The 22,496-nt window shown below is 31.0% G+C and overlaps 1 protein-coding gene, 1 long non-coding RNA gene and 2 pseudogenes across 3 annotated transcripts; 1 reads left to right on the top strand and 3 right to left on the bottom strand.

Annotated features, from left to right (window-relative positions):
• Positions 1-1,735: 1,735 nt before the first annotated feature.
• Positions 1,736-2,493, bottom strand: LOC147937364 (uncharacterized). Its single transcript, XR_015568117.1, has 3 exons — positions 2,316-2,493; positions 2,012-2,225; positions 1,736-1,912 (listed from the first exon to the last, which is right to left on the bottom strand). It is a non-coding gene; the product is annotated as an uncharacterized LOC147937364 (long non-coding RNA).
• Positions 2,494-4,372: 1,879 nt separating this feature from the next.
• Positions 4,373-4,937, top strand: LOC109127054 (non-specific lipid-transfer protein 2 pseudogene; annotated as a pseudogene). The gene has a single exon (XR_015568985.1). The product of XR_015568985.1 is annotated as a non-specific lipid-transfer protein 2 pseudogene (transcript).
• Positions 4,938-16,321: 11,384 nt separating this feature from the next.
• Positions 16,322-16,871, bottom strand: LOC147937363 (S-protein homolog 22 pseudogene; annotated as a pseudogene).
• Positions 16,872-20,272: 3,401 nt separating this feature from the next.
• On the bottom strand, positions 20,273-21,590 carry LOC147937362 (uncharacterized). The gene is made up of 6 exons (XM_087468765.1): positions 21,411-21,590; positions 21,060-21,333; positions 20,880-20,991; positions 20,668-20,792; positions 20,456-20,541; positions 20,273-20,368 (listed from the first exon to the last, which is right to left on the bottom strand). The coding sequence occupies exons 1-6, from the start codon at positions 21,588-21,590 to the stop codon at positions 20,273-20,275; spliced, it is 873 nt and encodes a 290-aa protein (XP_087324891.1).
• Positions 21,591-22,496: the final 906 nt, after the last annotated feature.

Below are 22,496 nucleotides of genomic sequence, written 5' to 3'. Positions count from 1 at the left end.
GACTTGAAGAAAGCAGACAAGGAACGACCCTCTCACGACTCCGACGAGAAGCGCCGTTGGCGGGAGAGGTCAGATTGAGAGAAAAAACTTGAGGCGGCTAGGGCGAACTTCCTTTTGCAAGAGAGAGGAAAGGAACATTATAGCATCCCTCCGTTTTACCTTTTAGGAGTATTATATAAATAGTAAATACAAATGGTCTTAAGAGCATTTTTATTGGTAGGTTTGTATTTTTGGGGTTTTTACATTTTCTAGTATTAAAAAGTATACTTTTATTAGCTAAGAACCTTTTGTTTGTTAATTAAAAATATACTACTCCAATGGTAAATTCTAAAAGTGGGGTTCTTAGTTTTGAAAAAAATAAAAATTTAAATGTTGAAATGTTTAGGAAGCGTTTTGTAGTTGATACCAAAATTATGAAAGAGAAGCTCATTTTTCTGCTGTTTTTGTGTATCCTGCAGGTACCCAATGAAAATAGACATAGTGTGATATAAAAAACGTCATATAATTACTAGGCATGAAACTTTGGCTTAAGAAGGTATTTTGACATCTGTATAAGAAATAATAACAATAGTCGTAGTATTAAACACATTCCATGACAAAAAAAACATTGATCCCTTTTTAGAAAATCACAAACAACACACCTTTAAAACCTCGTGTTTACATCAAGTGCAGCGGCTCTCGCTCATCGGGAAAGGCACCATCGCGTGGACTATCTGAATCAGTTGGAGACAGTTCTCAAGACAGTTAGAAACCGAGGATTAATGAACACTGCAGATGTGGTCCTTTGGAAGGGAAAAGGTGATTAGTTTAAGGGCAAATTTAGCACAAAAGACACTTGGGAGTATACCAGGAGCACCAGGCAACGACAATTGTGGGTTGCAGGTGTCTGGTTCTCTCAGGCCACTCCCAAATACTCATTTATGGTCTGGTTAGCCATGCTCAACCGCCTGTCTACTAGAGATCGGATGCAGCATTGGAACTCATGGGTGGATACCTCTTGTCCCCTGTGTAACACGCCACTAGAAACTTGCGACCACCTATTCTTCATCTGCCCTTATTCGACAGAAGTTTGGACTGGTTTAACTTCTAAGTTACTTACGCAGAGGTTCTCTACAGACTGGGATACAAACCTGATTCTTCTGGTTGACACCACTTTGGGACCTGTTACTCTGTTTCTCCTGCGTTATGCTTTCCAGGCTTCTCTTCACTCCCTCTGGCAGGAGCGGAATAGACGCCATCACGGGGAAGCTCCAACCCCAGCTGCTCAACTAATTAAACACCTCGATAGGCAGATCCGTAACAGGCTGCTCACGCTCCAACCTAAAGGGAACCCCCACCTGCTGCATGGCGAAGTGGCTCGACTCTCGTTGATAACACGAGTTGACAATTGTTACTTTTGCTATTTTTTTGTAAGAATTTATGTGAGCTAGTCTTCTCTAGTTTGGGGGCATAAAAACACGCTGCACTTGATATAAACACTACTTTTTCGAATAAATTTTACATTTTATTCAAAAAAAAAAAAACGCCTCTTATTGAACATATCTCACATTTCACCAGTCTCACATCTCTACAATCAGACCATCAATCTCAAATCTTACATCTCTACAATCAGACCATCAATCTCAGAGGTAAACCAACACAAAACCATTCAAGATGCAGCAAAAACCGATTTAAAACTGGTCAAGAACAAACAAGCAAAAATCAGAAATCAAGCATTGATCACAACAAAACAAAGTATACAAAGTTATAAGCTGAACCATTGAGACACTGTTTCAAAAGCTCACCATTAGAAAACACTTCCAAAACAAACTGTAATCTTCACCAAATAAAAAGCCCGAAGCAACTGAATTAAATTGATTCCATCTCTTTCTTCCTTGCTTCATTATAAACTCATCAAGATCTGAGACAAAAACTGAAACATTTAACTTATTGCATCAAGAACATAAACTGAACTCTCAAACTGATAGAAATTGAACCATTGAATGAGACGCATATAGGTTCCATCACTAACTTGAAAATTGGAGCTACAAAGGCATCGAGCAATCTGTTGGAACAGAGGGACCATACAACGTTGAAACTTAACAGTCTGTATTGCCTCCAGAACCACTTCAAGTTCACCAAGAAAGAGAATTATTGTTCACAATCTCCCAAAGGACCAAACTTGAGGGGGCTTTTCTAATTGCTGCTACTAATATCTCATCTCTTGTATCTCTTTGTGGATGGAACTAAACAGAACATGTTTTTTTAAGAAGTCTACTAAGAGCTAAAGAACTACTAACTGTGATTACTCGAAAACAAATATTGAGCTTTCTCACCGTGATAAGTTTTCCAGCATTCTCTTCTATTTTAGCCAAGCTGATTGCTGCTACTGTAGCGGCTCCAGATGAAATCCCAACCTAACGTATATAGATTCCGAAAAAAGTATAAACCTTTCATGTTTCTCCTCCAATGTGTATGTGCAAATCGGATCCACCGGAGAAATGTGACTGTGACTCTCCGATTTCAAAGACAAAATTTGCGGATTACATGCACTAGAGTCGCCGTTGATATCTGTCGTCGGTCACCACAAATTGAATCTTCCTCCTCTGCTTGCAATCGATTGTCGACAAAGAGAGTGAGGAGGAAGAAAAAATTATCGATCTTTTTTCCCCTCACTCAACAATAATTGAGCACGTCGACGCTTCTTAGGGATTCTTAAACTCCTTAACTAAGAAGCTTTTCTTAGTAATATTGCCATTTTTGATTTATTTTTAATCAGACTAAAGCAGTGTTCAAGAAAGCGTTAGGCGGTATCTGGGCGGTGACCCAACGCCTAGCGCCTAGAACGCTTAGTCGGGGCCTAAACGGTTTTTAGGCGGTTTAGGCGTTTACAACATAAAACATTATATATATATAATTATATTAAAATATATGTTATAAAAATAAAAATTTATAAATTATAAACAACGGTAAGAAAAATACATTTATTTAAGTTATATTAACAACATATAAATGTTTATAATTACGTATATAGATATAAAATATAATAATTTAATTACATGTAATTTAAAAATCAAAAATAAATATTAAAATAAAATGTATGTAATTTTAAGCGGGTTAGGCGGTCATTTAGGCGTCTGCTGAGTGCCTAACACCTAGACGGCGCCTAGGCGGCCGCCTAGACCGCTTTCTTGAACACTGGACTAAAGTTAAGAAATACGACTAAGAAGTCCCGATAAAGATGATCTAACACACGTAAAACAAACGTGGGTCACTGTCTTGTGCAGAAAACTAAAGAGATTGATGACACTAAACGTTGATCTTCTTTCACATGATATGTTAAGTAACTTGGCATTATACGTATGATTCAGTTCTTGTCATATGTGCTTTGCGTATACTATGTTTAGTTTACAGACGGGGACCTTTCCTATTGTTGCCCCTCATGGCCTCATGGATGAGTATTTATCATTTGAACAATACTTGGGTTCTTTAGGTTGAACCTCTTCATTCACGCTTTTATAAAATAAGAAAATAAAATATGTATACATTTATTATAAAATTAATAACTTTAACTGCTCTTTTATAAACCTAAATCGAACAATACTTGGGGTTCACTCTTAGGGGTGAACCTCTTCATTCACCTCATTATAAAATAAGGAATTAAAATCTGTATACATTTATTATAACATTAAAAACTTAAACTGCTCTTTTATAAACCTAAACCGATATATAATTTCATTCTAATTGTAAAATCTAAACCCTAACCATCTCATTTGTAAACTCAAACCGACATATAATATCATTCTAATTGTAAAATCTAAACTCTAACCATCTCATTTGTAAAGCCAAAACGACATATAATTTTGTTTGAATTGTAAAAACTAAACTCTAATCACCTTATTTGTAAACCCAAGCGGACACATAATTTTGTTCTAATTTTAAAAATCTAAACCAAGACAATATTTAACTTTCCTTAATTAAAAGTATATAAATTTTGTTTTCTTAATTTGTTTTGCTTTTAATTTAATTTTGATTTATTTTTTAAATAAAATATTAAATAAAAGATTCTGATTGGTTGTAAGTAGAGGGGGTGAACAAAAAAGTGCATTCTTATGAATGAACCTAAGTATTTTTATTATCATTTCAAGATCATATATTTGACTAGTCACACATTTTTATTTCAAGATCTATTGATTAGTCAATCATTGTTTAGTCAAGCATTAAATATTTTCAATTTTAATTCAAACTTCGATAGTTTGATTCCAATAATATGTCACCTCTCTAGACCGATTTTAGGAATCAAACTATCAAAGTCAAACATTGTTTAATTCAAATCTTGCATATATAGCAAATCGGCCTAGAGAGATGAAATTACACTAAAATAAATGTTATTAAAAATACAGAATATGTTAGCTACCTAAAACACATACACTTTCCTAATGCAAAATAATACTCCATCTATATATATAGCTTCACCATCCTAATTAAACAAAACTCATAATCAATATTCATACATTTTCTAATCAAAAAATATATATCTATTAGAATTAGATTGAAAGAGATACTAAGGGCACAAGGAATGAAGATGAAGTTAACTGCATTAGTTTTCATCGTGTTTGTTCTGTTCTCTCTGGCTCTGTCCAAAGCAGAGGCGGCATGCGACATCCAAGATCTTAAAGTATGTCTACCAGCAGTTATAGGAGGATCCCCACCGACAACGGAGTGTTGCACCAAATTAAAAGATAATCAATCATGTTTGTGTGATTACTTGAAAAATCCATTGGTTGTTCCATATAAGACATCTGCTAAACAAGTTTTTGAAGCTTGTGGTATACCTGTTCCTGTTTGTTAAAACTTAGAATATTTATAAAATAATAGTAAACTATTATAACTATTATAATTTGATGTAATAATGTCTATCATATATTGAGAGTTTATAATTATTTATTCGCCATATATTTCCAGTCTAAACAAATTATATTTATTTAATTATAAACAACTTTCATGTAGTTTTTCACTGTGGGATATGGGTGTTCATTAATCGCTCATGTATTTTCAACCCTATTTGTTTTAAGTTTCTGAAAAACCTCGTTTATTAGTTATACTAATTAATTTGTTCAATGGATCCAAATTCTAATAATCAATAATTTAATTTTAATTATTTAAAAGAAATTACTAAACATATATAATATTTTAAGAAAATCATTATTGATTTAAGGGTTGCCTATAGAAATTTTACTATATTACGTTCAACCAGAATCACCATGTATTTCTTTCCATCTGCCCAATTTAGTGATTTAACGTTAGTAGCTATAAACTTCATAATTCCACCCAAATTATAAAATTCTTCCAAATTAACCATATTCAATTAATTACGTTTTAAAAATGTAAAATCTTGTTTACTATTTTGCTACTAAATTTTGTTTTCCCAAATCAATTTTGGTTTTGAGGAATTTGAAACCTCTATGTTGTAGAGAGGTTTAAATTTAGGATTAAAATTGGATTTGCGATAACATATCAGACTTGGGTTTACTCTAAACGCAAAAAAAAAAAAAAAAAAATGAGATTTTACGATTTTTAAACCTGATTAATTGAATATGGTAAATTTTGAAGTATTTTATAATTTATGTGGAATTATAAAGTTTATAGCTAGTTTATGGTAAATTGGGCTGATGCAAAATGTACATGGTCATTCTAGTTGAACGGGTATAATACATGGGGTTTGCTACATGAAGCTCTTGATTTAACGGAGACTTTTGAAAAATATAAGTTTAAATTTTATCTTTCTAATTAGATTGGGTTTAGTATAGTCGATTAAGGTTTAACCGAAGTTAACCGTGAGTGAATTTTTTTTTCCAACAGTTTGCCCTCTACTTTTCATTTTCTAATTTAGATACGCTAGATATGTCGTTATTCTATCTCTTGGACTACATGGTGTCATTCCGAAAGTTACTATCGCTCGTAGTCCAGGGCGTTCGGGTATTCGGTTCGGTTTCGGATATATCCATTCGGTTCCGGTTAGTTTGGATATAGAGATTTAGTATCCATTCGGTTAATTTACTATTTCGGTTCGGGTTCAGTTCGGTTTCGGTTATTTTCGGTTCGGTTCCGGATATCCGAAATAGTGTAATATAAATTTTTAAAATATTATTTAAATAAAATTTGATTATATTTTAACAAATATATCTAAAAACTTCCTGATATTTGATTTATTTCAAATATTTTGGTATTTTTGTCTAAATATATATGGTTTTTTAGTTTACTTTTTATTACCTTATATAAATTAACACGTAATACAAAAGCTAAAACTTCAACGTGGCGCAGTGGCCATGTTGCACACTCCAGTTTGTAGAGGTCTCAGGTTTGATTCTCGGCTAAAACATAATTTTAGTACGTGTTCGGTTCGATTCGGATAACCGAATGGATATCGGTTCGGTTCGGTTAATAACCGATATCCATGGATAATTAAAACACTATCCAATCGGTTATTGTCCATTATCCATACTCGAACCGGAACCGAAATTTTGGTTCGGTTTCGGTTCGGTCCATTCGGTTCGGTTTATTTCCCCAGGACTAGTCGCTCGTGTATCTTTATCTCTTGTCGACTTTAAAGATAATTAATGATTTTGCCCCAGCCGCAACCTTTCTTCTGTAGATATTATTGTTCTTCCATTTCCATATATTGCCTTCCTAGCCATAGCAGTCCCTTTGATGTCTTTAGAGACTTTATAAGACATCAAAGGGACTACATCAATCCGTAGTCATTAGAGACTTTTTTTTTATGTTATAACCCAATGTATTTGGCCGTTGGATGTATTGGTCCTTGAATCGGCCCAATTCATTCGGTTAGTAATCTCCTCATGTTATTCTTTTTTCATTCCTAAGCTCTATTGGATTGCAGCTCCGCTTTTCATAGTTCCTACCTCAGATTTGGGTGTCTCGGAATTCTTTTATTGAATATCACAGATAATCAGCTCGACATGGTGTAGTTTTCAGACATCCCGTTATTTAGCTCTCATAGGTGGTTATGCAAAATCGTCAATTGACGTATCTACAGTGAATGATAAGCTGAAGTTCTCAGTTAAGCTTTGGGGAGACGTTTAGCCAAAGAAGAAAGACTCCATGGCTCCGAGGCTTCCGTTGCTCTGACTGCTAAGTACGAATCCGTTATACTTCTCGGTCTCCTTAGCCAAATTTCCACCAAGTTTAGAATCCGTAGTTCTATTTGAGTTTTTGGGGAGTTGTTCTCCCATTATTTGTCTCTTATCTTTGTGTAGAATACACGAACCGTAGCTAATCCAATTATGTAAACTTATAGCCTTCAACCACTACAAGAAAACATGTAATTTGGGACTCAAGTTTGTGACTATTTTTTTGGTCGCAAAATAGAGCGACTCTTATAAGACTACTTTGTGATGATTCAACGACTACAGAATAATTGGAGAGAAAAACGTCGGTTATTAACAACGAAAGATATAAGTCACAAAAGAGTCTCTAATTAGCGACAACATTAGGACTAATTTTCGACAAATATATATTGGCCGCACACCGGTCACAAATTGCGACTACTATGTGACTCATTAATTAGTCGGTAATGATAGTCACAAAAACGTCGCATACTGAGGACTTATTTGCAACTTCATTTTTACCCTGATTTAGTAACAAAGAGGTCACAATTAGCGACGAAATTGCGACAAATATCTGAAGAATTTGCGACTAACACCTGATTTAGCTACTCTTTTAAGACTGTTTACCCACTCTAGATATTTTTAATTTGAAATTACACATTTTAGATTTATTTACATTTTTAGTTTTATGTTTATTCTTTGTTTTGCTCGACCTTATCAATAATAACTTTCTCAAAGTCTTAAATTTCAATGATTATAAACTAAACATCCATAAGTTCCAAATCTATCTTAAGTGTTACATGTTCTTTTATGAGAATGTATTGCAATGAAGAAAATTTTTAAAACTAAGTGATGAAAAAAATGTTTTACTAAATCTTACTATTATATGTACATTATGCTACTACTATGAGAGCTCCTGAGTGATTTATATAAACAGTTTTGTTCATAATGTGTAGAATTCAAGATTTTTATTTTGTAATGTATATTAGGTAGTCTCATAAATGTCACAATATGCGACTAATTTGCCACGCTGTTAGGACTACGTCAATATGTCACTCTTCTGCTACCTTTTAGCGACATATTTGTGACGTTATTGTGACTAACACCTGAAGAATTTGCGACTAACACCTTATTTAGCTACTACTTTAAGACTGTTTACCTACTCTCAATATTTTTAATTTCAAATTTCACATTTCAGATTCATTTACATGTTTAGTTTTATATTTATTCTTTGTTTTGCTCGACCTTATCAATAATAACTTTCTCAAAGTCTTAAATTTCAATGATTATAAACATCCATAAGTTCCAAATCTATCTTAAGTGTTACATGTTCTTTTATGAGAATGTGTTGCAATGGAGAAAAAAATCAAAACTAAGTTATGAAAACAATTTTTTACTAAATCTTACTATTGCATGTACTTTATACTAATACTATGAGTGCTCATGAATGATTTATATAAACAGTTTTGTTCATAATTTGTAGAATTTAAGATTTTTATTTTGTGATGTATATTAGGTAGTCTCAGAAACGTCACAAAATGCGACTGATTAAGAATAGAGCGTTACAAAAGAGTCACACTTTTCGACTAAATATACAGAATGTTACAAATCAGTCACAAATTACCTACATACATGCTACTTATTAGCGACTAAATCTTGAGGTTGTGACGATTTTGCTTCCAAAATTTAGTGACCCTCGAGGTTTCATTTAGCGATTTTATCAATAGAGATTTGCCAATATGTTAAGTTGTAAGGTTTCTAGGGTAATTTGAACTACTATAGATAGTGAATCATTATTATACAACTAAAACTTTAAATTTTCTATGGTTTACACAAGTTTTCAAAACATTACACAACTGTTATATGTAATGTTAAGTAATAGTTTTGAAGTTTCTTAATTTCCTTTTCATTTAGATGTTGTGCCTCATTAAACTAATTGATTATGTTTAATATAGTCACTTGAGTGATTGTAACATTATATATAGGTTTTGTTTCACTCAAGCATATTGACTTTTTCAACATTTTTTACATAGTCACAAAACAGTTGCAAATTTGCCACGACTTTGCAACTAAATTAGCAATCTAACACTTTAGAAAATATAGTCGCATTTAGGTCACAATATCGCCATAAAATACCCACGCTTTATACTCTAGAATGCAATTATGAGTAAGTGCTTAATATTAGTGCTTGATATCAACAATTTTGGTCAGGAAGTAGATAATTCCAATATTTATTGTATATGTCCAAAATTTAAATTCAAAAAAAAAACCTAAGTTTGATTATTTTAAAATCTAAATCTGATCTAATCATTTTCAAATCCTAAACCCCAATTCCTAAAAAGAATAAAAATAATAAAAATTAGATTATCAATATAATTATTGGTTCCATTTATTTTAATCAAAATGAAATAATAATAGTGTTTATACAAAATTATTTGGATTTTATTGACTAAAAAAATTGTAAGCTTCTCATTGGCTAATCTAAGAAGACAAGGATTGTAGTGTTGTTTTAACATCCACCGTTGATAGATTTAGATCTAACGGACCAAATCTTCTCTTTCTATTCCCTCTTCTCTTCTTCTTCTCTTTCTTCAAACGATTGAATCTTTCACCTTCTCTTCTCAACGATTCCTCTTCTCCTTCTCAACAATTCTTCTCTCATCTTCTTCCCCAAATTTTGAAACTTCCGTTAACCACATCTGCATCTTGAAGCTTTAGTCTACCAGATCTGCACCTTCGGCCACACCTTTGACTGTTCACCACCACTGCATCTTGAAGCTTCAGTATACCAGATCTAAAAGCTTTCGTCGTCGTTCATCACCAACATATCTCAAAGCTTACGCCGTTCACCAACACCGCGTCTTGAAGCTTCCGCCGTCAGTTACCACCAACACAACTTGAAGCTTCTGCCGTTCATCTAGATCTTCAACCGCTGCATCTTCTCTCTGCCGCCACAATCCTCTTCTCACTCGCTTTTTCTTCCACCGTCTCGTTCCTCCACAAACTTGCCGGAGACTAAGCTTTTCACCGGCCAACCACAACATCATATGTATTTTATTTTATTTAATTAGTTGATTTAATAAAATAGACATTGTAATTTTTTTTCTACATAATTATTTTGTAATTTATAATCTTCAAATATAAACATAAAATGTTGATATTTTATTTACTTTTTATAATTAATTTAAAAAATAAATAATACTTTTAATTTAATTATTTTTATTGATTTAATAAAATTAAATTTTTTTTTTTTTATTTTGTCATTAAAATGTCCTTAATATACGACTCCACGACGTAGTCGCTTATATACGACTGTTTTACAAGTCACTTTTTAGTCGCAAATTAGCAACTGTTTTGAGATCACTTTAAGTTGAGATAAAAATTTACGACCATATATATTAGTCTTAAAAGAGTCGCAAATATGTGACAGGATCGCGACCATTGTTTCAAAATATACGTTTGTTACTGTGTGTCTCTAAATCGTTGCTTTTATACGACCATATTTATCAGTCTTAAAAGAGTCGCAAATATGTCACCATATTGCGACAGTTATATTTTGCGACCGTTTTTAACGACCAACTTAGATAGTCTTGTAATAGTCGCAAATGACTGTTTTGCGACCATTTTAAAACTCTTTTGGGGGTCACAAACAGCTTGTTTTCTTATAGTGAACCTTCTCATTTTTTGTGTGAGATTTATTTATTTTAGACCTTCGTACTTGTCCTTGGTGGTCCTATTTTTTCGAATCGAAACTACATATGTTTCCACACAACAATCTTCTTTGTGGCAGCTTTGTTTTGTCGATGTTAGGATTTCCTTTTCTTAACACGTTTGCAACGTTATTGGCTATTTTTATCTCTTAAAAGATGTTTTTCCTCTTGACATGAGAAGGTTTCACATCGACTTGTTCAGTTTTCATCTCCACATGTTCGATTTTTCACGTAAATTTTTTTTTTTTGTAGCCATTAGCAGGGAATAACTCCGACTAGACAATTTACTTTGGTGATCGTCCAGCTTCTCTTTCTTAGAAGGTGTTGCAACTTTGTAACAGTCGCAACTGCTGCATTTTTCCTAGTTTGTAATGTCCATAACCACTGGTTTTGTTGGTTAGAAACTGTAGCCACTAGCCAATAATCTTTTTCTGGAGGTCACTGCCCCCTATATTTTTGGTGGTCATTTGCCACTACAAGAAAACATCATGTTTTTCTACGAAATTTCCTACAAAAAATTTGGTACGAAAAATTTCCTACCCAAATCTTACCTTATTTTGACGAAAAGCAACTATCGTAGAAAAAAGGAAAATAATTTCATACGAAAATACTATGAGAATATGGTAGGAAATTTCTTACGAAAATCCTACAAATAATTTGGCCAAAGAAAAAAATTTGTAGGAAAACAGAAATCATATAGAAGGAAAAGACGTTGAATGAATTTGGTAGGAATGTTTCTTTTAAATTTCCTTCCAAAATTTGTTGAACTAAAGTTCGTAGGAACCCAGAAAGAATATGAAAAAGAGAAGACGTAGAACGAATTTGGTAGGAAAATTTCCTTCGAATTTCTTTCTGTAAAATATTAAAAATAAAAATAAAAAAGCTTTGTAGTGAAAATTTGGTAGGAAAATTGGTAAAAACCCTAGATATAGAAACTCTACGCTCCAGCCTCCATCTCATTCCTTTCTATACTTCTTATTCCTTTTTTTTTTATAGGTCAAAAATTTTTCCTCCTCCTTTTTCCTCTTCTTTCTCTTTCTCCTTTGTTCTTCTTAGAAAACCCAACATTTTGCTCTGCTTTCTCTAATCAAAGCAACTGATCTCTTTCTCTACCTCTTCCATCTCTAGTGTCTTCTTCATTGGAAAAGAAACCAAGACATCACCAACAGTTGAATCAATCCATACATCACCAACAATCGATTTAACATACCCAACTTAGAAGCTTTAGACTCTGCCTAATCCGATCTACGCTGGCCGAAATAACCTGAGAATCTCTATCGTTGAATGCAGCGTAGTTCCAGATCTGAAGCTTTGGAGGAGTGTTAAGCGTCTCAAGCTAAAACGACAAAACCTATTAATTTTTTTTATTTAGTATTTAGTTTGTAAATATTTGTTTATTAGGTTTGTAGTTTAGTTTAAAAAATGAATTGTATTTCTAATTAAATTCATAATTTGATTTTATATATTATTCGGATTAATAGTTAATAAATTTTTATTAAATTTGAAATTAATAGAAAACAACATTAATTAGTTTTATTTTTTATTAAGTTTGTAGGAAAATTATAAGACCACTTTGGTAGGAAAATAGTAAGAATGAATTTCTTTCTAATATTTCATAGGAAAATGGACGATGCCACCCTTCACTTTTCTTTCGCTTTTCCTACGAGACTTCCTTCGAAAGTAGTCTTGAAGGAATTTTGAAAGATTTTTCCTTCCAAGTTCCCACTAATTTCGATTTCCTTCGGGCTCTTTCCTCCTTCGTTTTTCGTAGGAAAACGGTTAGAAACAACCATTTCCTACTAATTTCCTTTAATTTGTGTGGTAGGATATCAAACATTTTCTTGTAGTGTGCTTCACCTCAACTATTGTTGCATGTTCCTCTAGCGACATACGCTTCATTGCACTTAGGGGGCAAACATATTGCTTCAGGTTACTCGAAAGCACTTAGCCTTTACCGTAGATGAACGTAATCTTCTAGACTATTTTAGATGAGCATGTAGCTTATGCTACCTTTAGAAACACATCTATATTTATTCATTGTAGATGCTTATTGCTAAACCTTCTATCTACGCTTAAGAACTTAACTTTTATCAAATTCTTCTAGAATACATGCATCAATATATTCTCCTACGTGCATGCATGACCCGCGGTACACCGCGGAACAAGTTTTTTTGATTTTTTTATTAATATACTATTTTAATACTAATTTTGCAAATGTACGCTTTTGTTAATTTTAATGATTTAATATATAATTCATGGTATACCGGATAATAATTTTTATTTAATACAATCTTAATTAAATCAGTTTTATTCGACATACTTTATATTGGTGTTGTTAAAATAAAATAAAGATTTAACCCGTATTAAAGTATCATATTAATGATATATTTTTTTAATATCATCAATTCAATCATGTAATGTCATATAACCCGTCATGTAATATAACTCATTTATGTTATTTTGAAAATTCAATATGTTTAAATATTCATAATTTTAGACTTTTTATTAAGTTTAGATATAACAGTTATAAATTATAAACTTCTTAAAATTCAATAATTTACTATATACAGTAAATTTACTATATACAGTAAAACCTCTATAAATTAATAGTGTTGGAAAGAGGTTTTAATTTCTCGATATATTTAGAAGATTTAATGAGAGATTTCCTCATTTATAGAGAGAATTTCCTAATTTGGTAAAAAAATATTAAAACTAAGATTTAATGGTTATATAACTAATATTTTTATAAAATCAATTACAACGAAAATAACAATTTTCATGTTTTGACAGTATCACTCAAAGATTTTTATACAGTAAAAATATCAAAAATCAACTATAATAAAAAATTAATGTGTCGATATATACATATATTTAGATAATTCTATATAATTATTAATTTATATTATTGATGGGACCATATATTTACAAAGGATTTTCAAAAAAATATATTATTTTATTATATTATCGAATAATATCCAAAATTACATTAGTCCCAACTTGGGACCGGATAAATCTATTAATTTATAGAGGTTATTAATTTACCGAGTATTAATTTAAAAAGGTTCTACTGTATGTATGTTGAACACACACTTTTTATATTAATTGAGTAATATATGTTCGTTTAAAAAAAATTCAAATCACAATATATACAGGAAAAATACACATTTTTATTAACTTGATGTATTATATGATGATTTACTACATTTCATATTAAAAAAAAAAGATGATAGGAGAATATATTTTTTTAATATGAAATAAATCTTCTAAATATATATATTAATTATAGAATATTATATATATGGATATTTAAAATATTTTAATTATGTTTGTTTATAAGGATAGTAGAGAGAATTAATTAAACTTGTTTGGATATGAATATAAGCATTAAATGACATTAAATGCAAAAACTTTCCAAAAAGTATTTTTGAGCAAAAACTGCTGCAAAAATACTATTATAGATGAGTTCGAGACACTTACTCTTTTTATGATAGGGTCTGCTTATTGCTGTGGAACAAGAGTTGCCCAACGTCGAACATCTTATGTGTGCACGCCACATATATGGAACCTTAGGAGAGCTCAGGCAAATAGCTGCCTAAACACCTATTTTGGGCTGATGCTAAAGTTTCAATGCCGCAGACTACAACAGAGCCACTGAAGAAGTTTGATCAAGGTGTTTATAAAGCTATGATATCGAAGAATCTAGAGAACTGTAGCCGTGCTTTCTTCAGTTGCACATCAGTGTATGAAGATGTATCGAATAACTTCTCAGAGTCTTACAACAATACTATCAACAAAGCAAGAGAGATGACATTGGTAGCAATTTTGGAGACCATAAGATGACAATGCTTGATCCGAAATGAAATAAGAAGAAAGAAGGCTGAAAAGCACAAGGGGAAGTACACTCCGAAAGTGGCCAAGAATATTAAGGAAGAGCAGAGATACATGAAGTATTGTCAGGTAATCCCTTGTGGCAATGGTCATTATGACGTGGTAGAACATGTTCATCATGGTTTCAGGGTTGATATGAACGCAAAAACATATGCATGTTGAAGGTGGAGTATGACAGGAATTCCTTGTCATTATGTCTTGCATGTAATTGGGTTGAAGAAGAATCTGAAGCCTGAGGATTTTGTTAACTCTGACTCTTTTTGACATCAAGATGGGTGGCTCAATACAATGTGACAATGAGGGGAGTTAATGGTATGTACTTCTGGAGAAAATTTGGTGAAACAGAGCTTCAACCACCACCTAGAGAGCCAACTAAAGGGCGAACAAAGATACAAAAACGAATCAAGGGCAAGAATGAATCTCCAAAGAAACGGAAAAAGCAAGCAAAGGATGTAGAAGATGAGGTTCCACCAAAGAAGATTAAAATTACCAGAGCAGGAATTACTTTGCATTGTGCTAACTGTAGCATGGTAGGACATAACACAAGAAGGTGTCCAATGTTGGGGTCCAACGCAAGAAGCCAAGGAAAACACAAGGGGAAGGTCCAAGTCAAGCAAGTCAACCAAGCAAATCAAGCCAACCATCACAGATTTCACTTGCGGTTTAGTTGTTTTATAACTTATGATGATTCAGATTAAATGTTCCCACATCTACTTGTATCTTCTCAACAACACTCTCAACCTCTTCCATCTCTTCCACCATAGATAAATCAGTCCATTTGAACAAATGACCACTATTCTACTTGGAGCCATAAGGACAACAATGAAATATCCTCCCTGGATTCTTCAATTTTTCTGAAGTCCTGATTACAGACCCTACACCACATCTACATTTTCTAGGTATCCATATTTCTGGTACACGACGTGTGAAGCTTGCTTTCAACCCTTAACCAAATTCCCAAATCAAAATTCGCATATATATTATCGAAATTGAACTCAAATCAACCAAACACAATATATTACTTAACAGAACTAGATGATGAAGACATTGGATGCTACTTAGTGGGATTCTAAGGTTCCTCCGCCACGAGAGAGAGTATCAGGAGAGACGAAGAGAGATTTGAGAGAGAAATGAAAAACGTCGTCGTTTTGGCCAAAAATTTAGATTCTCAGTTTTTCCAAAACGACGTCGTCTGAACCACAGCGCACACGTCAGAATGATTAAACGGAAGCTTAACTGAGTTAGTCCATAAACACGCTTTTGTATGTTATGGCACAACATATAAACTTGGGGTATTGATTTTGAAGTTGGGGTACGAAATTCAAAATTTTAAAAACTTAATGTATGTTTAAGCACAATCAATAGTCAAATATATGATTTCAACACAGTGCAATTGTGGGGGTATAAAAAAGCCGTTTTTCCGTTCACTCACGGCGAAAAGAAAACCATACAAATTATTCAATATGTTTTTACAAACTCAATCTATCTATGATACAAAACCATACAAATTATTCAGTAAACAAAAATGGTTTTAACCATAGATAAAAAAAAAGATTTCTAGAAGTTATTCAAACTCCAGTTAAAGGAAACAATCAAATCTTAATTATAAAATTTATATAGTTCAAATGTCCAAAAGTTTTATTTTATATTCACATATAATAGAATGACTAACAAATGAGTTTTACAAAATAAATGATAGAATCATACTTCATACATCCAGATTTTTTATTCACATTTTATTGTAGTGCCTCCTAGTATAGATACTAGATAGCATCCTATACTATCCAATCTAGCTCTTTATGGAGATCTTTTGTGCTGTTAGTAAATCGATTTCCGGTTCTTTTTAAATAGATTCCATCTTCTCTAACTCTCCAGTCCCACCTACCTCCTTGTTTAAATGCTCTAAATTTTATAATACGTTTAAATTCAGGCTCTTGTTTTATTGTACACATAAAACGGGTTCTACCAAAAAAGTTATGATTAAAATAATTTACATATTCCCTTCCGTTTGGTATTACCGTCGGGCCCAATACATCTTCTTTGGAAAAGCACCTCATCCAAATAGTTTTATTTTATTTTTTGAGTTCGTTCACGATCCTGATTCCGGCACCGGATACATGGCCCAACATACAAAGACAAAAAAAAGGTAAATTGTGAGATTTTTCATTTTTCCTTTTTTTCTTGTAGAGATGTTTATCAAAACTCTTGTTATATGTTTGATTTGTTTTTAAGAGTTTAAATAAACAATTTTTGCATTTAAAGTCTCTTGTTTTTCTATTAATACAAGTTTGCTATTAATAATTGAGGTTACCAATCATCAACCACTATCATTTATGTAAAAATAGGCGGAGTTCCATGCGCTGCACAGATTTGTTTATATATATATATATATATATATTGTTAAAAGTAATTGGGGTTTGTTAATGGATTTACTGTGTTTTTTAAAAAATTTTTATTTTGATGTCTATTTTGAGTTTGTTTTATTTGTATTCATTAACTATATAGTTTATTTTGACTTCTCAGCTTATCATTTTCTAAATTATAAATAATTTCCTTTGTGTTATTTCTAGGTCTTGGATATTCTGACTGGGTGTTGTTTCCTCTTATGTGGTTTATTTCTTTCATAAATCAGGTGAGAAGGTAAATTACTTAAGGGAGAACAACTGAAACATATAATACTAATAACTAGGTTGTGAATCCAGGCTACGCATGTGTTTATTTGATATATTTAGGAAAAAATTATATATGATTGATGACAGTTATGAAATATTAGCTTATATAAAAATTTAAATTAAAATTGATTAGTGAAAATTTTACTTTTTAAAAATATAAAAGTCACTTGTGTTAAAAATTCAAATCTGATCAAAAGAATCATGAAATTAATTGGACGTCCAGGCGAGGCGGATCGAACTGGTGACCTAGCATATCCTAAACCGTTTCTTTAACCATTAGACAAACAAAACATTTTTATAATCATGATTAATCTTGTTTTCTCATATTTAATTAATCACCACCATATATGTCTTCGTGATTTATTTATCACTGTTTTCTTATTTTTCATATTCTTTCTCATCATTTTCATTGTCAAATTTTCATGATAAATGTCATTGTTACTTTTACCGTTCGGTTCTTCATTATACTCTTTTTATTCCTCTTCCCCGTCAGCTTCGTCACATTCTTCCACTGAATAATCAATTCAAACCTTTTTTTAGACTACCACACAACTTGTTAATCCATCAAACTCTAATACCAAAATCATTGCCCATTGTCTCATAAAATATGTGCAATTTTACAGACCAACTTAGTCATTACATTCACCCAATTATTGATGCTTTCACCTGTATACTTACTCGGTTTTAGATCCACACGTATTGAAACTTTTCAAACCAAAATCCTTAATACTACAAAATTGCAAATTACTTATAGAAAAGTTAATATGAACACATGTATAGCTAATAAAACATGTGTGCTTGCATTGATCCTTCTTCTTTAAACCTCAAAAATTAACTCAAACAACATCAAATCAAGATCTTGCGATGTCAATCTTTCTTCCATTGACCCAAAAGATAATTTTACAGAAACAATATCAAATCATCTATAAATTCATACATAAAAACATGTTATAAATTATTTATCATATTTTTAAACATCCTATAAAGTTTAAATATTTGTAATATTTGAACTTTTTAAAATATTTAATTATTATAATATTTTAAACTTTTAAATTTTTTAAATTTGGACGCATGATAAATCAAGCGTCTTGCTCATTCATAATTGGAAGCATATTAGTCTTATTTATAATGGTTCTCACCCATTGTCTAAACTTTTATAGCCGATGTGGGACGTTGTAAATACACTTATTTATAAGTATTTTTAATATAGAAATTTAACATAATTTTAAAAATGTTAAATATTGAGTTGTCTGATCTCAATTGGTCGTTTAAAAAATATTTTAATATAGAATATTCTAAAAATTTAGAAAATGTTAATGAGTGACATGTCGAATCCTGATTGGCTGTTTAAAATCATATGTGGAAAGCTTTAGGAGTTTATAGCTTCTATTTTTGTTTAGGAGTTACTAAATAAAAGTATGAGCTATAAGCTTCTTAAGCTGTCCACCAAGGATTTTAAACCACCAATAGGGACTAGACACTTCACTAATTAACTTTTAAAAATTTTCCAGAATTTTCTATATTAAGAATTATTTTAAACAATCTCTCAAGATTTTACATGTCACTCATTAACATTATTTAAATTTCCAGAATTTTTAAGAAAAAGGTAAATTTTAGACAATGGTTAGAAAATTTTTAGACAATGGTTCAAAACTAGTATAAATAAGATTATTATGCTTCCAACAAAGAATGAGCAATAAAGCTTGATTTATCAGGCGTCCAAGTCTAAAATTTTAATTCGGTCTGATCCAGTTTTTTATTTGATCAAATTAAAACTTTAAAAAGTTTCAAAAAAATATATTCTAATATTTAAAATTTTAAAAAGTTTCAATATTATAAATATTGAAACTTTTAAAAGTTCTTAGCTTTTAGAAAGTATTTAAATATTATAATTTTAATATTTTAAAAGTTTAAAATATTATAAATATTGAAACTTTTTAAAAGGTTCAAACTTTTAAAAGTTTAAAATATTATAAATATTGATGTAAAACATAAATTATCTTATTTATCTACGCTTTATGCTTTTTATTTCTTATGAGCTGTAAAACATATTTTTGTGTATGATTTTATAGATGAGTTGATATTCTTTCATTATTTTTTTTTTTATCTTTTTTTTTTGTCAACCCTTATTTTTATTTTATTTTATTATTTTTTTATGAGAAAATAAATGATTTTGTTCTTGGAGTTTGATGGGTTAACAAGTTGTGTGGTAATCTAAAAAAAAGGTTTTTCAATGGAAGAATGTGAAGAAGTTGACGAGAAAGAAGAAGAAAAAGAATATAACGAATAAAATTTGACAATGAAAATGACAAGAAAGAATATGAAGAATAAGAAAACATTGAATAAAAACAAAAACATAGGTGGTACTGGTAGCGATCATTTAAATATGAAAACGAGTTAAATTCATGATGATAAAATTGTTTCGTTTTTCTGGTGGTCAAAAAAATGGTTTAGGATATGTGAGGTCATCAGTTTGATTAGCCTCTCTTGGACGTCGAGTTAAATTCATGATTTTTTTATCAGATTTGATTTTGTAACACAACTGATTTTTATATATTAAAAAATTGTGTATCTGAAATTTAATTTTTACCTTAATACTAATTTAAATTTTTTTATAAGATAATATTTTATTACCATCATCAATCATATATAATTTTCATCAAAATATATCAAATAAACCCACGCGTAGCGTGGGTTCAAAACCTAGTACATGCAAGCAATGTAGTGCCAGCCATAGTGTAGTGATATTTCTACAATCGTAGCAATGCAGGAAAAAAGGGCTTTCTGCTACATTGTATATTTGTAAGAGACTAATTCTTAAAAATTAAGAACGAACCAGTAAACTAATCAGTAGAATTAAGAATGAAAATACATGTGGAGTGTCGTTTTTCAGAAATTAATAGAGTCCGCTAATGGTGATTGGTTCAGGCTTTACAACCTCTGAGGTGAAGTTGTTTATGACAACCGATGAGTTCTTTCCTTCTTCCCCCAACTTTGGAAAATAAAGACATCTTAGTAAAGATATGTATATTGTATACTATACAAATTGAACACATTATAAGTATGTGAGTGAGCGTACATACCATATCAAATATTCAGTAGTTGGATCAACATCATTGTCGATAAAATTCCTTGTGGAAGAGGTGGAGGAGAGACAAAACATATCTGCATTTATTGTGTTAAAACACAATATACCAGTTGAAAATTATAATATATTCACATAGCAAGATTAAACATGGACAGATAGATAGCAGAATAAGCAATGGTAGTTATAGGATTGAGATTACAAACCTTTAATTTTCCTTGGGTTCACAGTAGTAGCGAGGAGCACAACAGGTTCAGTGACATATTTGGTCAATCTTTTCCGGAAATTCAAGGCAACATTGTCCCAAAGGGTCAGCCGAACTATTGGTCCACTGTTTGAAATCATAGAAAGACATAGGGTAGTTAGGATAACATAGAAAGATTTTCAGTTGCTAGAGTTTAGGGAAGAAGTTGCTTACTCCCTTAGTTGTAGGTGAACTTCTATTTTGCCTTTAATCACACTGCTTGGTTGCTCATCAGTTATGTTGCTAAAGCTGTGATCATTGATTAGGACCAGTTTTCCAATAGCATCTATATGGATCAATTTAGAGTTAGAACATGGTGATATTATTACAAACATATAAGCAAAGTATATTTACCAAATAGGTCTTCGTTCATGTCAACAGCTTCTTCAAATTCTGCAAAAGAACGAATCCTAAATTTTTGTCTTTCAATCAGTTCCCCAGCATGAAAAACCTCATTCAAACTTGTTTGTTGGGTAAACTGGATCAGAAACTTGTGTGGAGACACCCTGTAGCTTTTTTTGTTGTTAGCGACCAAGTAATTTTTAATAGTGTAGACAACTCCAGGTTTGAGATTTCCCTCGTAGTAGGATATTCGGTTTGCCATAATGAAAGCTTGGGTCAAAGTTGACTGTAGAGTAAATTTTTAACTTTGAGAATGTTTACTTTTGAAAATAAAGGAAAAAAAATTAAGAGAAATTCAAGTACCTTCTTGTTTATGAGCAGTAATTCGAGCCCTATAAGTAAGCCATCTTTTTTAGGATTACGTGCTTCCCAGACGTGGATGATCCTAACAACAATTTCTTTGTTAGTAAAACCTTTTGATAACTCATCGAAAACCAAGGAGGGAAGTAATTGAGCTGAAGGAGGAAAAGTTGCAGGTGCCATTGTAATTCAATGAGCTCTCTGATTGATCTCGAGGAACTATATGTTTAGGTGGAGCTATTGTTTTCACTGATATTGAGTTTGTTCCATTCTATGTTTTAGATGACTATCTATACATGAAATCTAAAGTAGAATTTGTAAGCTTTTACTTTTTTTTTGCTGCTAAGTAGTATTCTTCCCTTTTTGTTTTGAGCTAAAAGTTCCTTTTTTAATTTGAACGATAGACAATATAACATTTATTTTGAAAACTAAAACTTAAATTTACATTTTTAATGATTTTTATTTTATTTCCATAGATTTTCGTTTTTGATTATTTTTATACCATTTATTTATTTTGTAAAGGAAAACTTAAATTTACAAATATTTTAGAATATTTATTTTATCTCCATAGATTCAATTTTTTCCTTTTTAAAATAATCTTTTAAAAATGTTAAATTACAAAAAAAAAATTTACAAATATTTTATTTTATTTATTTATTTTCATAGATTAATTTTGTTTCTATAGATTTTCGTTTTTTATTAGTTTTATACCATTTATTTATTTTGTATAGGAAAACTTAAATTTACAAATATTTTATAATATTGATTTTATTACTATAGATTTTTAAAAAAAATCTTATTAAAATGTTAAATAATGAAGTGGCTAATCCCTATTGGATGTTAACAATGTAGTAAGTTTTGTGAATTATAAAAAAAAATAACTTTATTTTATTTCCATAGATTAAATTTAAAAAAAAATCTTATTAAAATGTTAAATAATGAAGGGATTAAAAAATCTTATTAAAATTTTAAATAATGAAGTGGCTAATCCCTATTGGATGTTAACAATATAGTAAGTTTTGTGAATTATAAAAATGTAAAATAATTTTATTAAAATGTTAAATAATGAAGTGGCTAATTCCTATTGGA

The sequence above is a fragment of the Camelina sativa genome, chromosome 10 (assembly GCF_030686135.1).
Source record: "Camelina sativa cultivar CO46 ecotype springtype chromosome 10, ASM3068613v1".
NCBI classification, from domain to species: domain Eukaryota; kingdom Viridiplantae; phylum Streptophyta; class Magnoliopsida; order Brassicales; family Brassicaceae; genus Camelina; species Camelina sativa.
This window is presented reverse-complemented; position numbering and strand designations above follow the sequence as displayed.

Excerpts from the sequence above, each read along its gene's own strand:
- LOC147937362 (XM_087468765.1), bottom strand. The coding sequence starts at position 21,590 with ATGGCACCTGCAACTTTTCCTCCTTCAGCTCAATTACTTCCCTCCTTG. Across the intron at positions 20,542-20,667 it reads GAACCCAAGGAAAATTAAAG|ATATGTTTTGTCTCTCCTCC; the intron begins GTTTGTAATCTC and ends CAATAAATGCAG. Across the intron at positions 20,369-20,455 it reads CTGAATATTTGATATGGTAT|TTGGGGGAAGAAGGAAAGAA; the intron begins GTACGCTCACTC and ends TATTTTCCAAAG.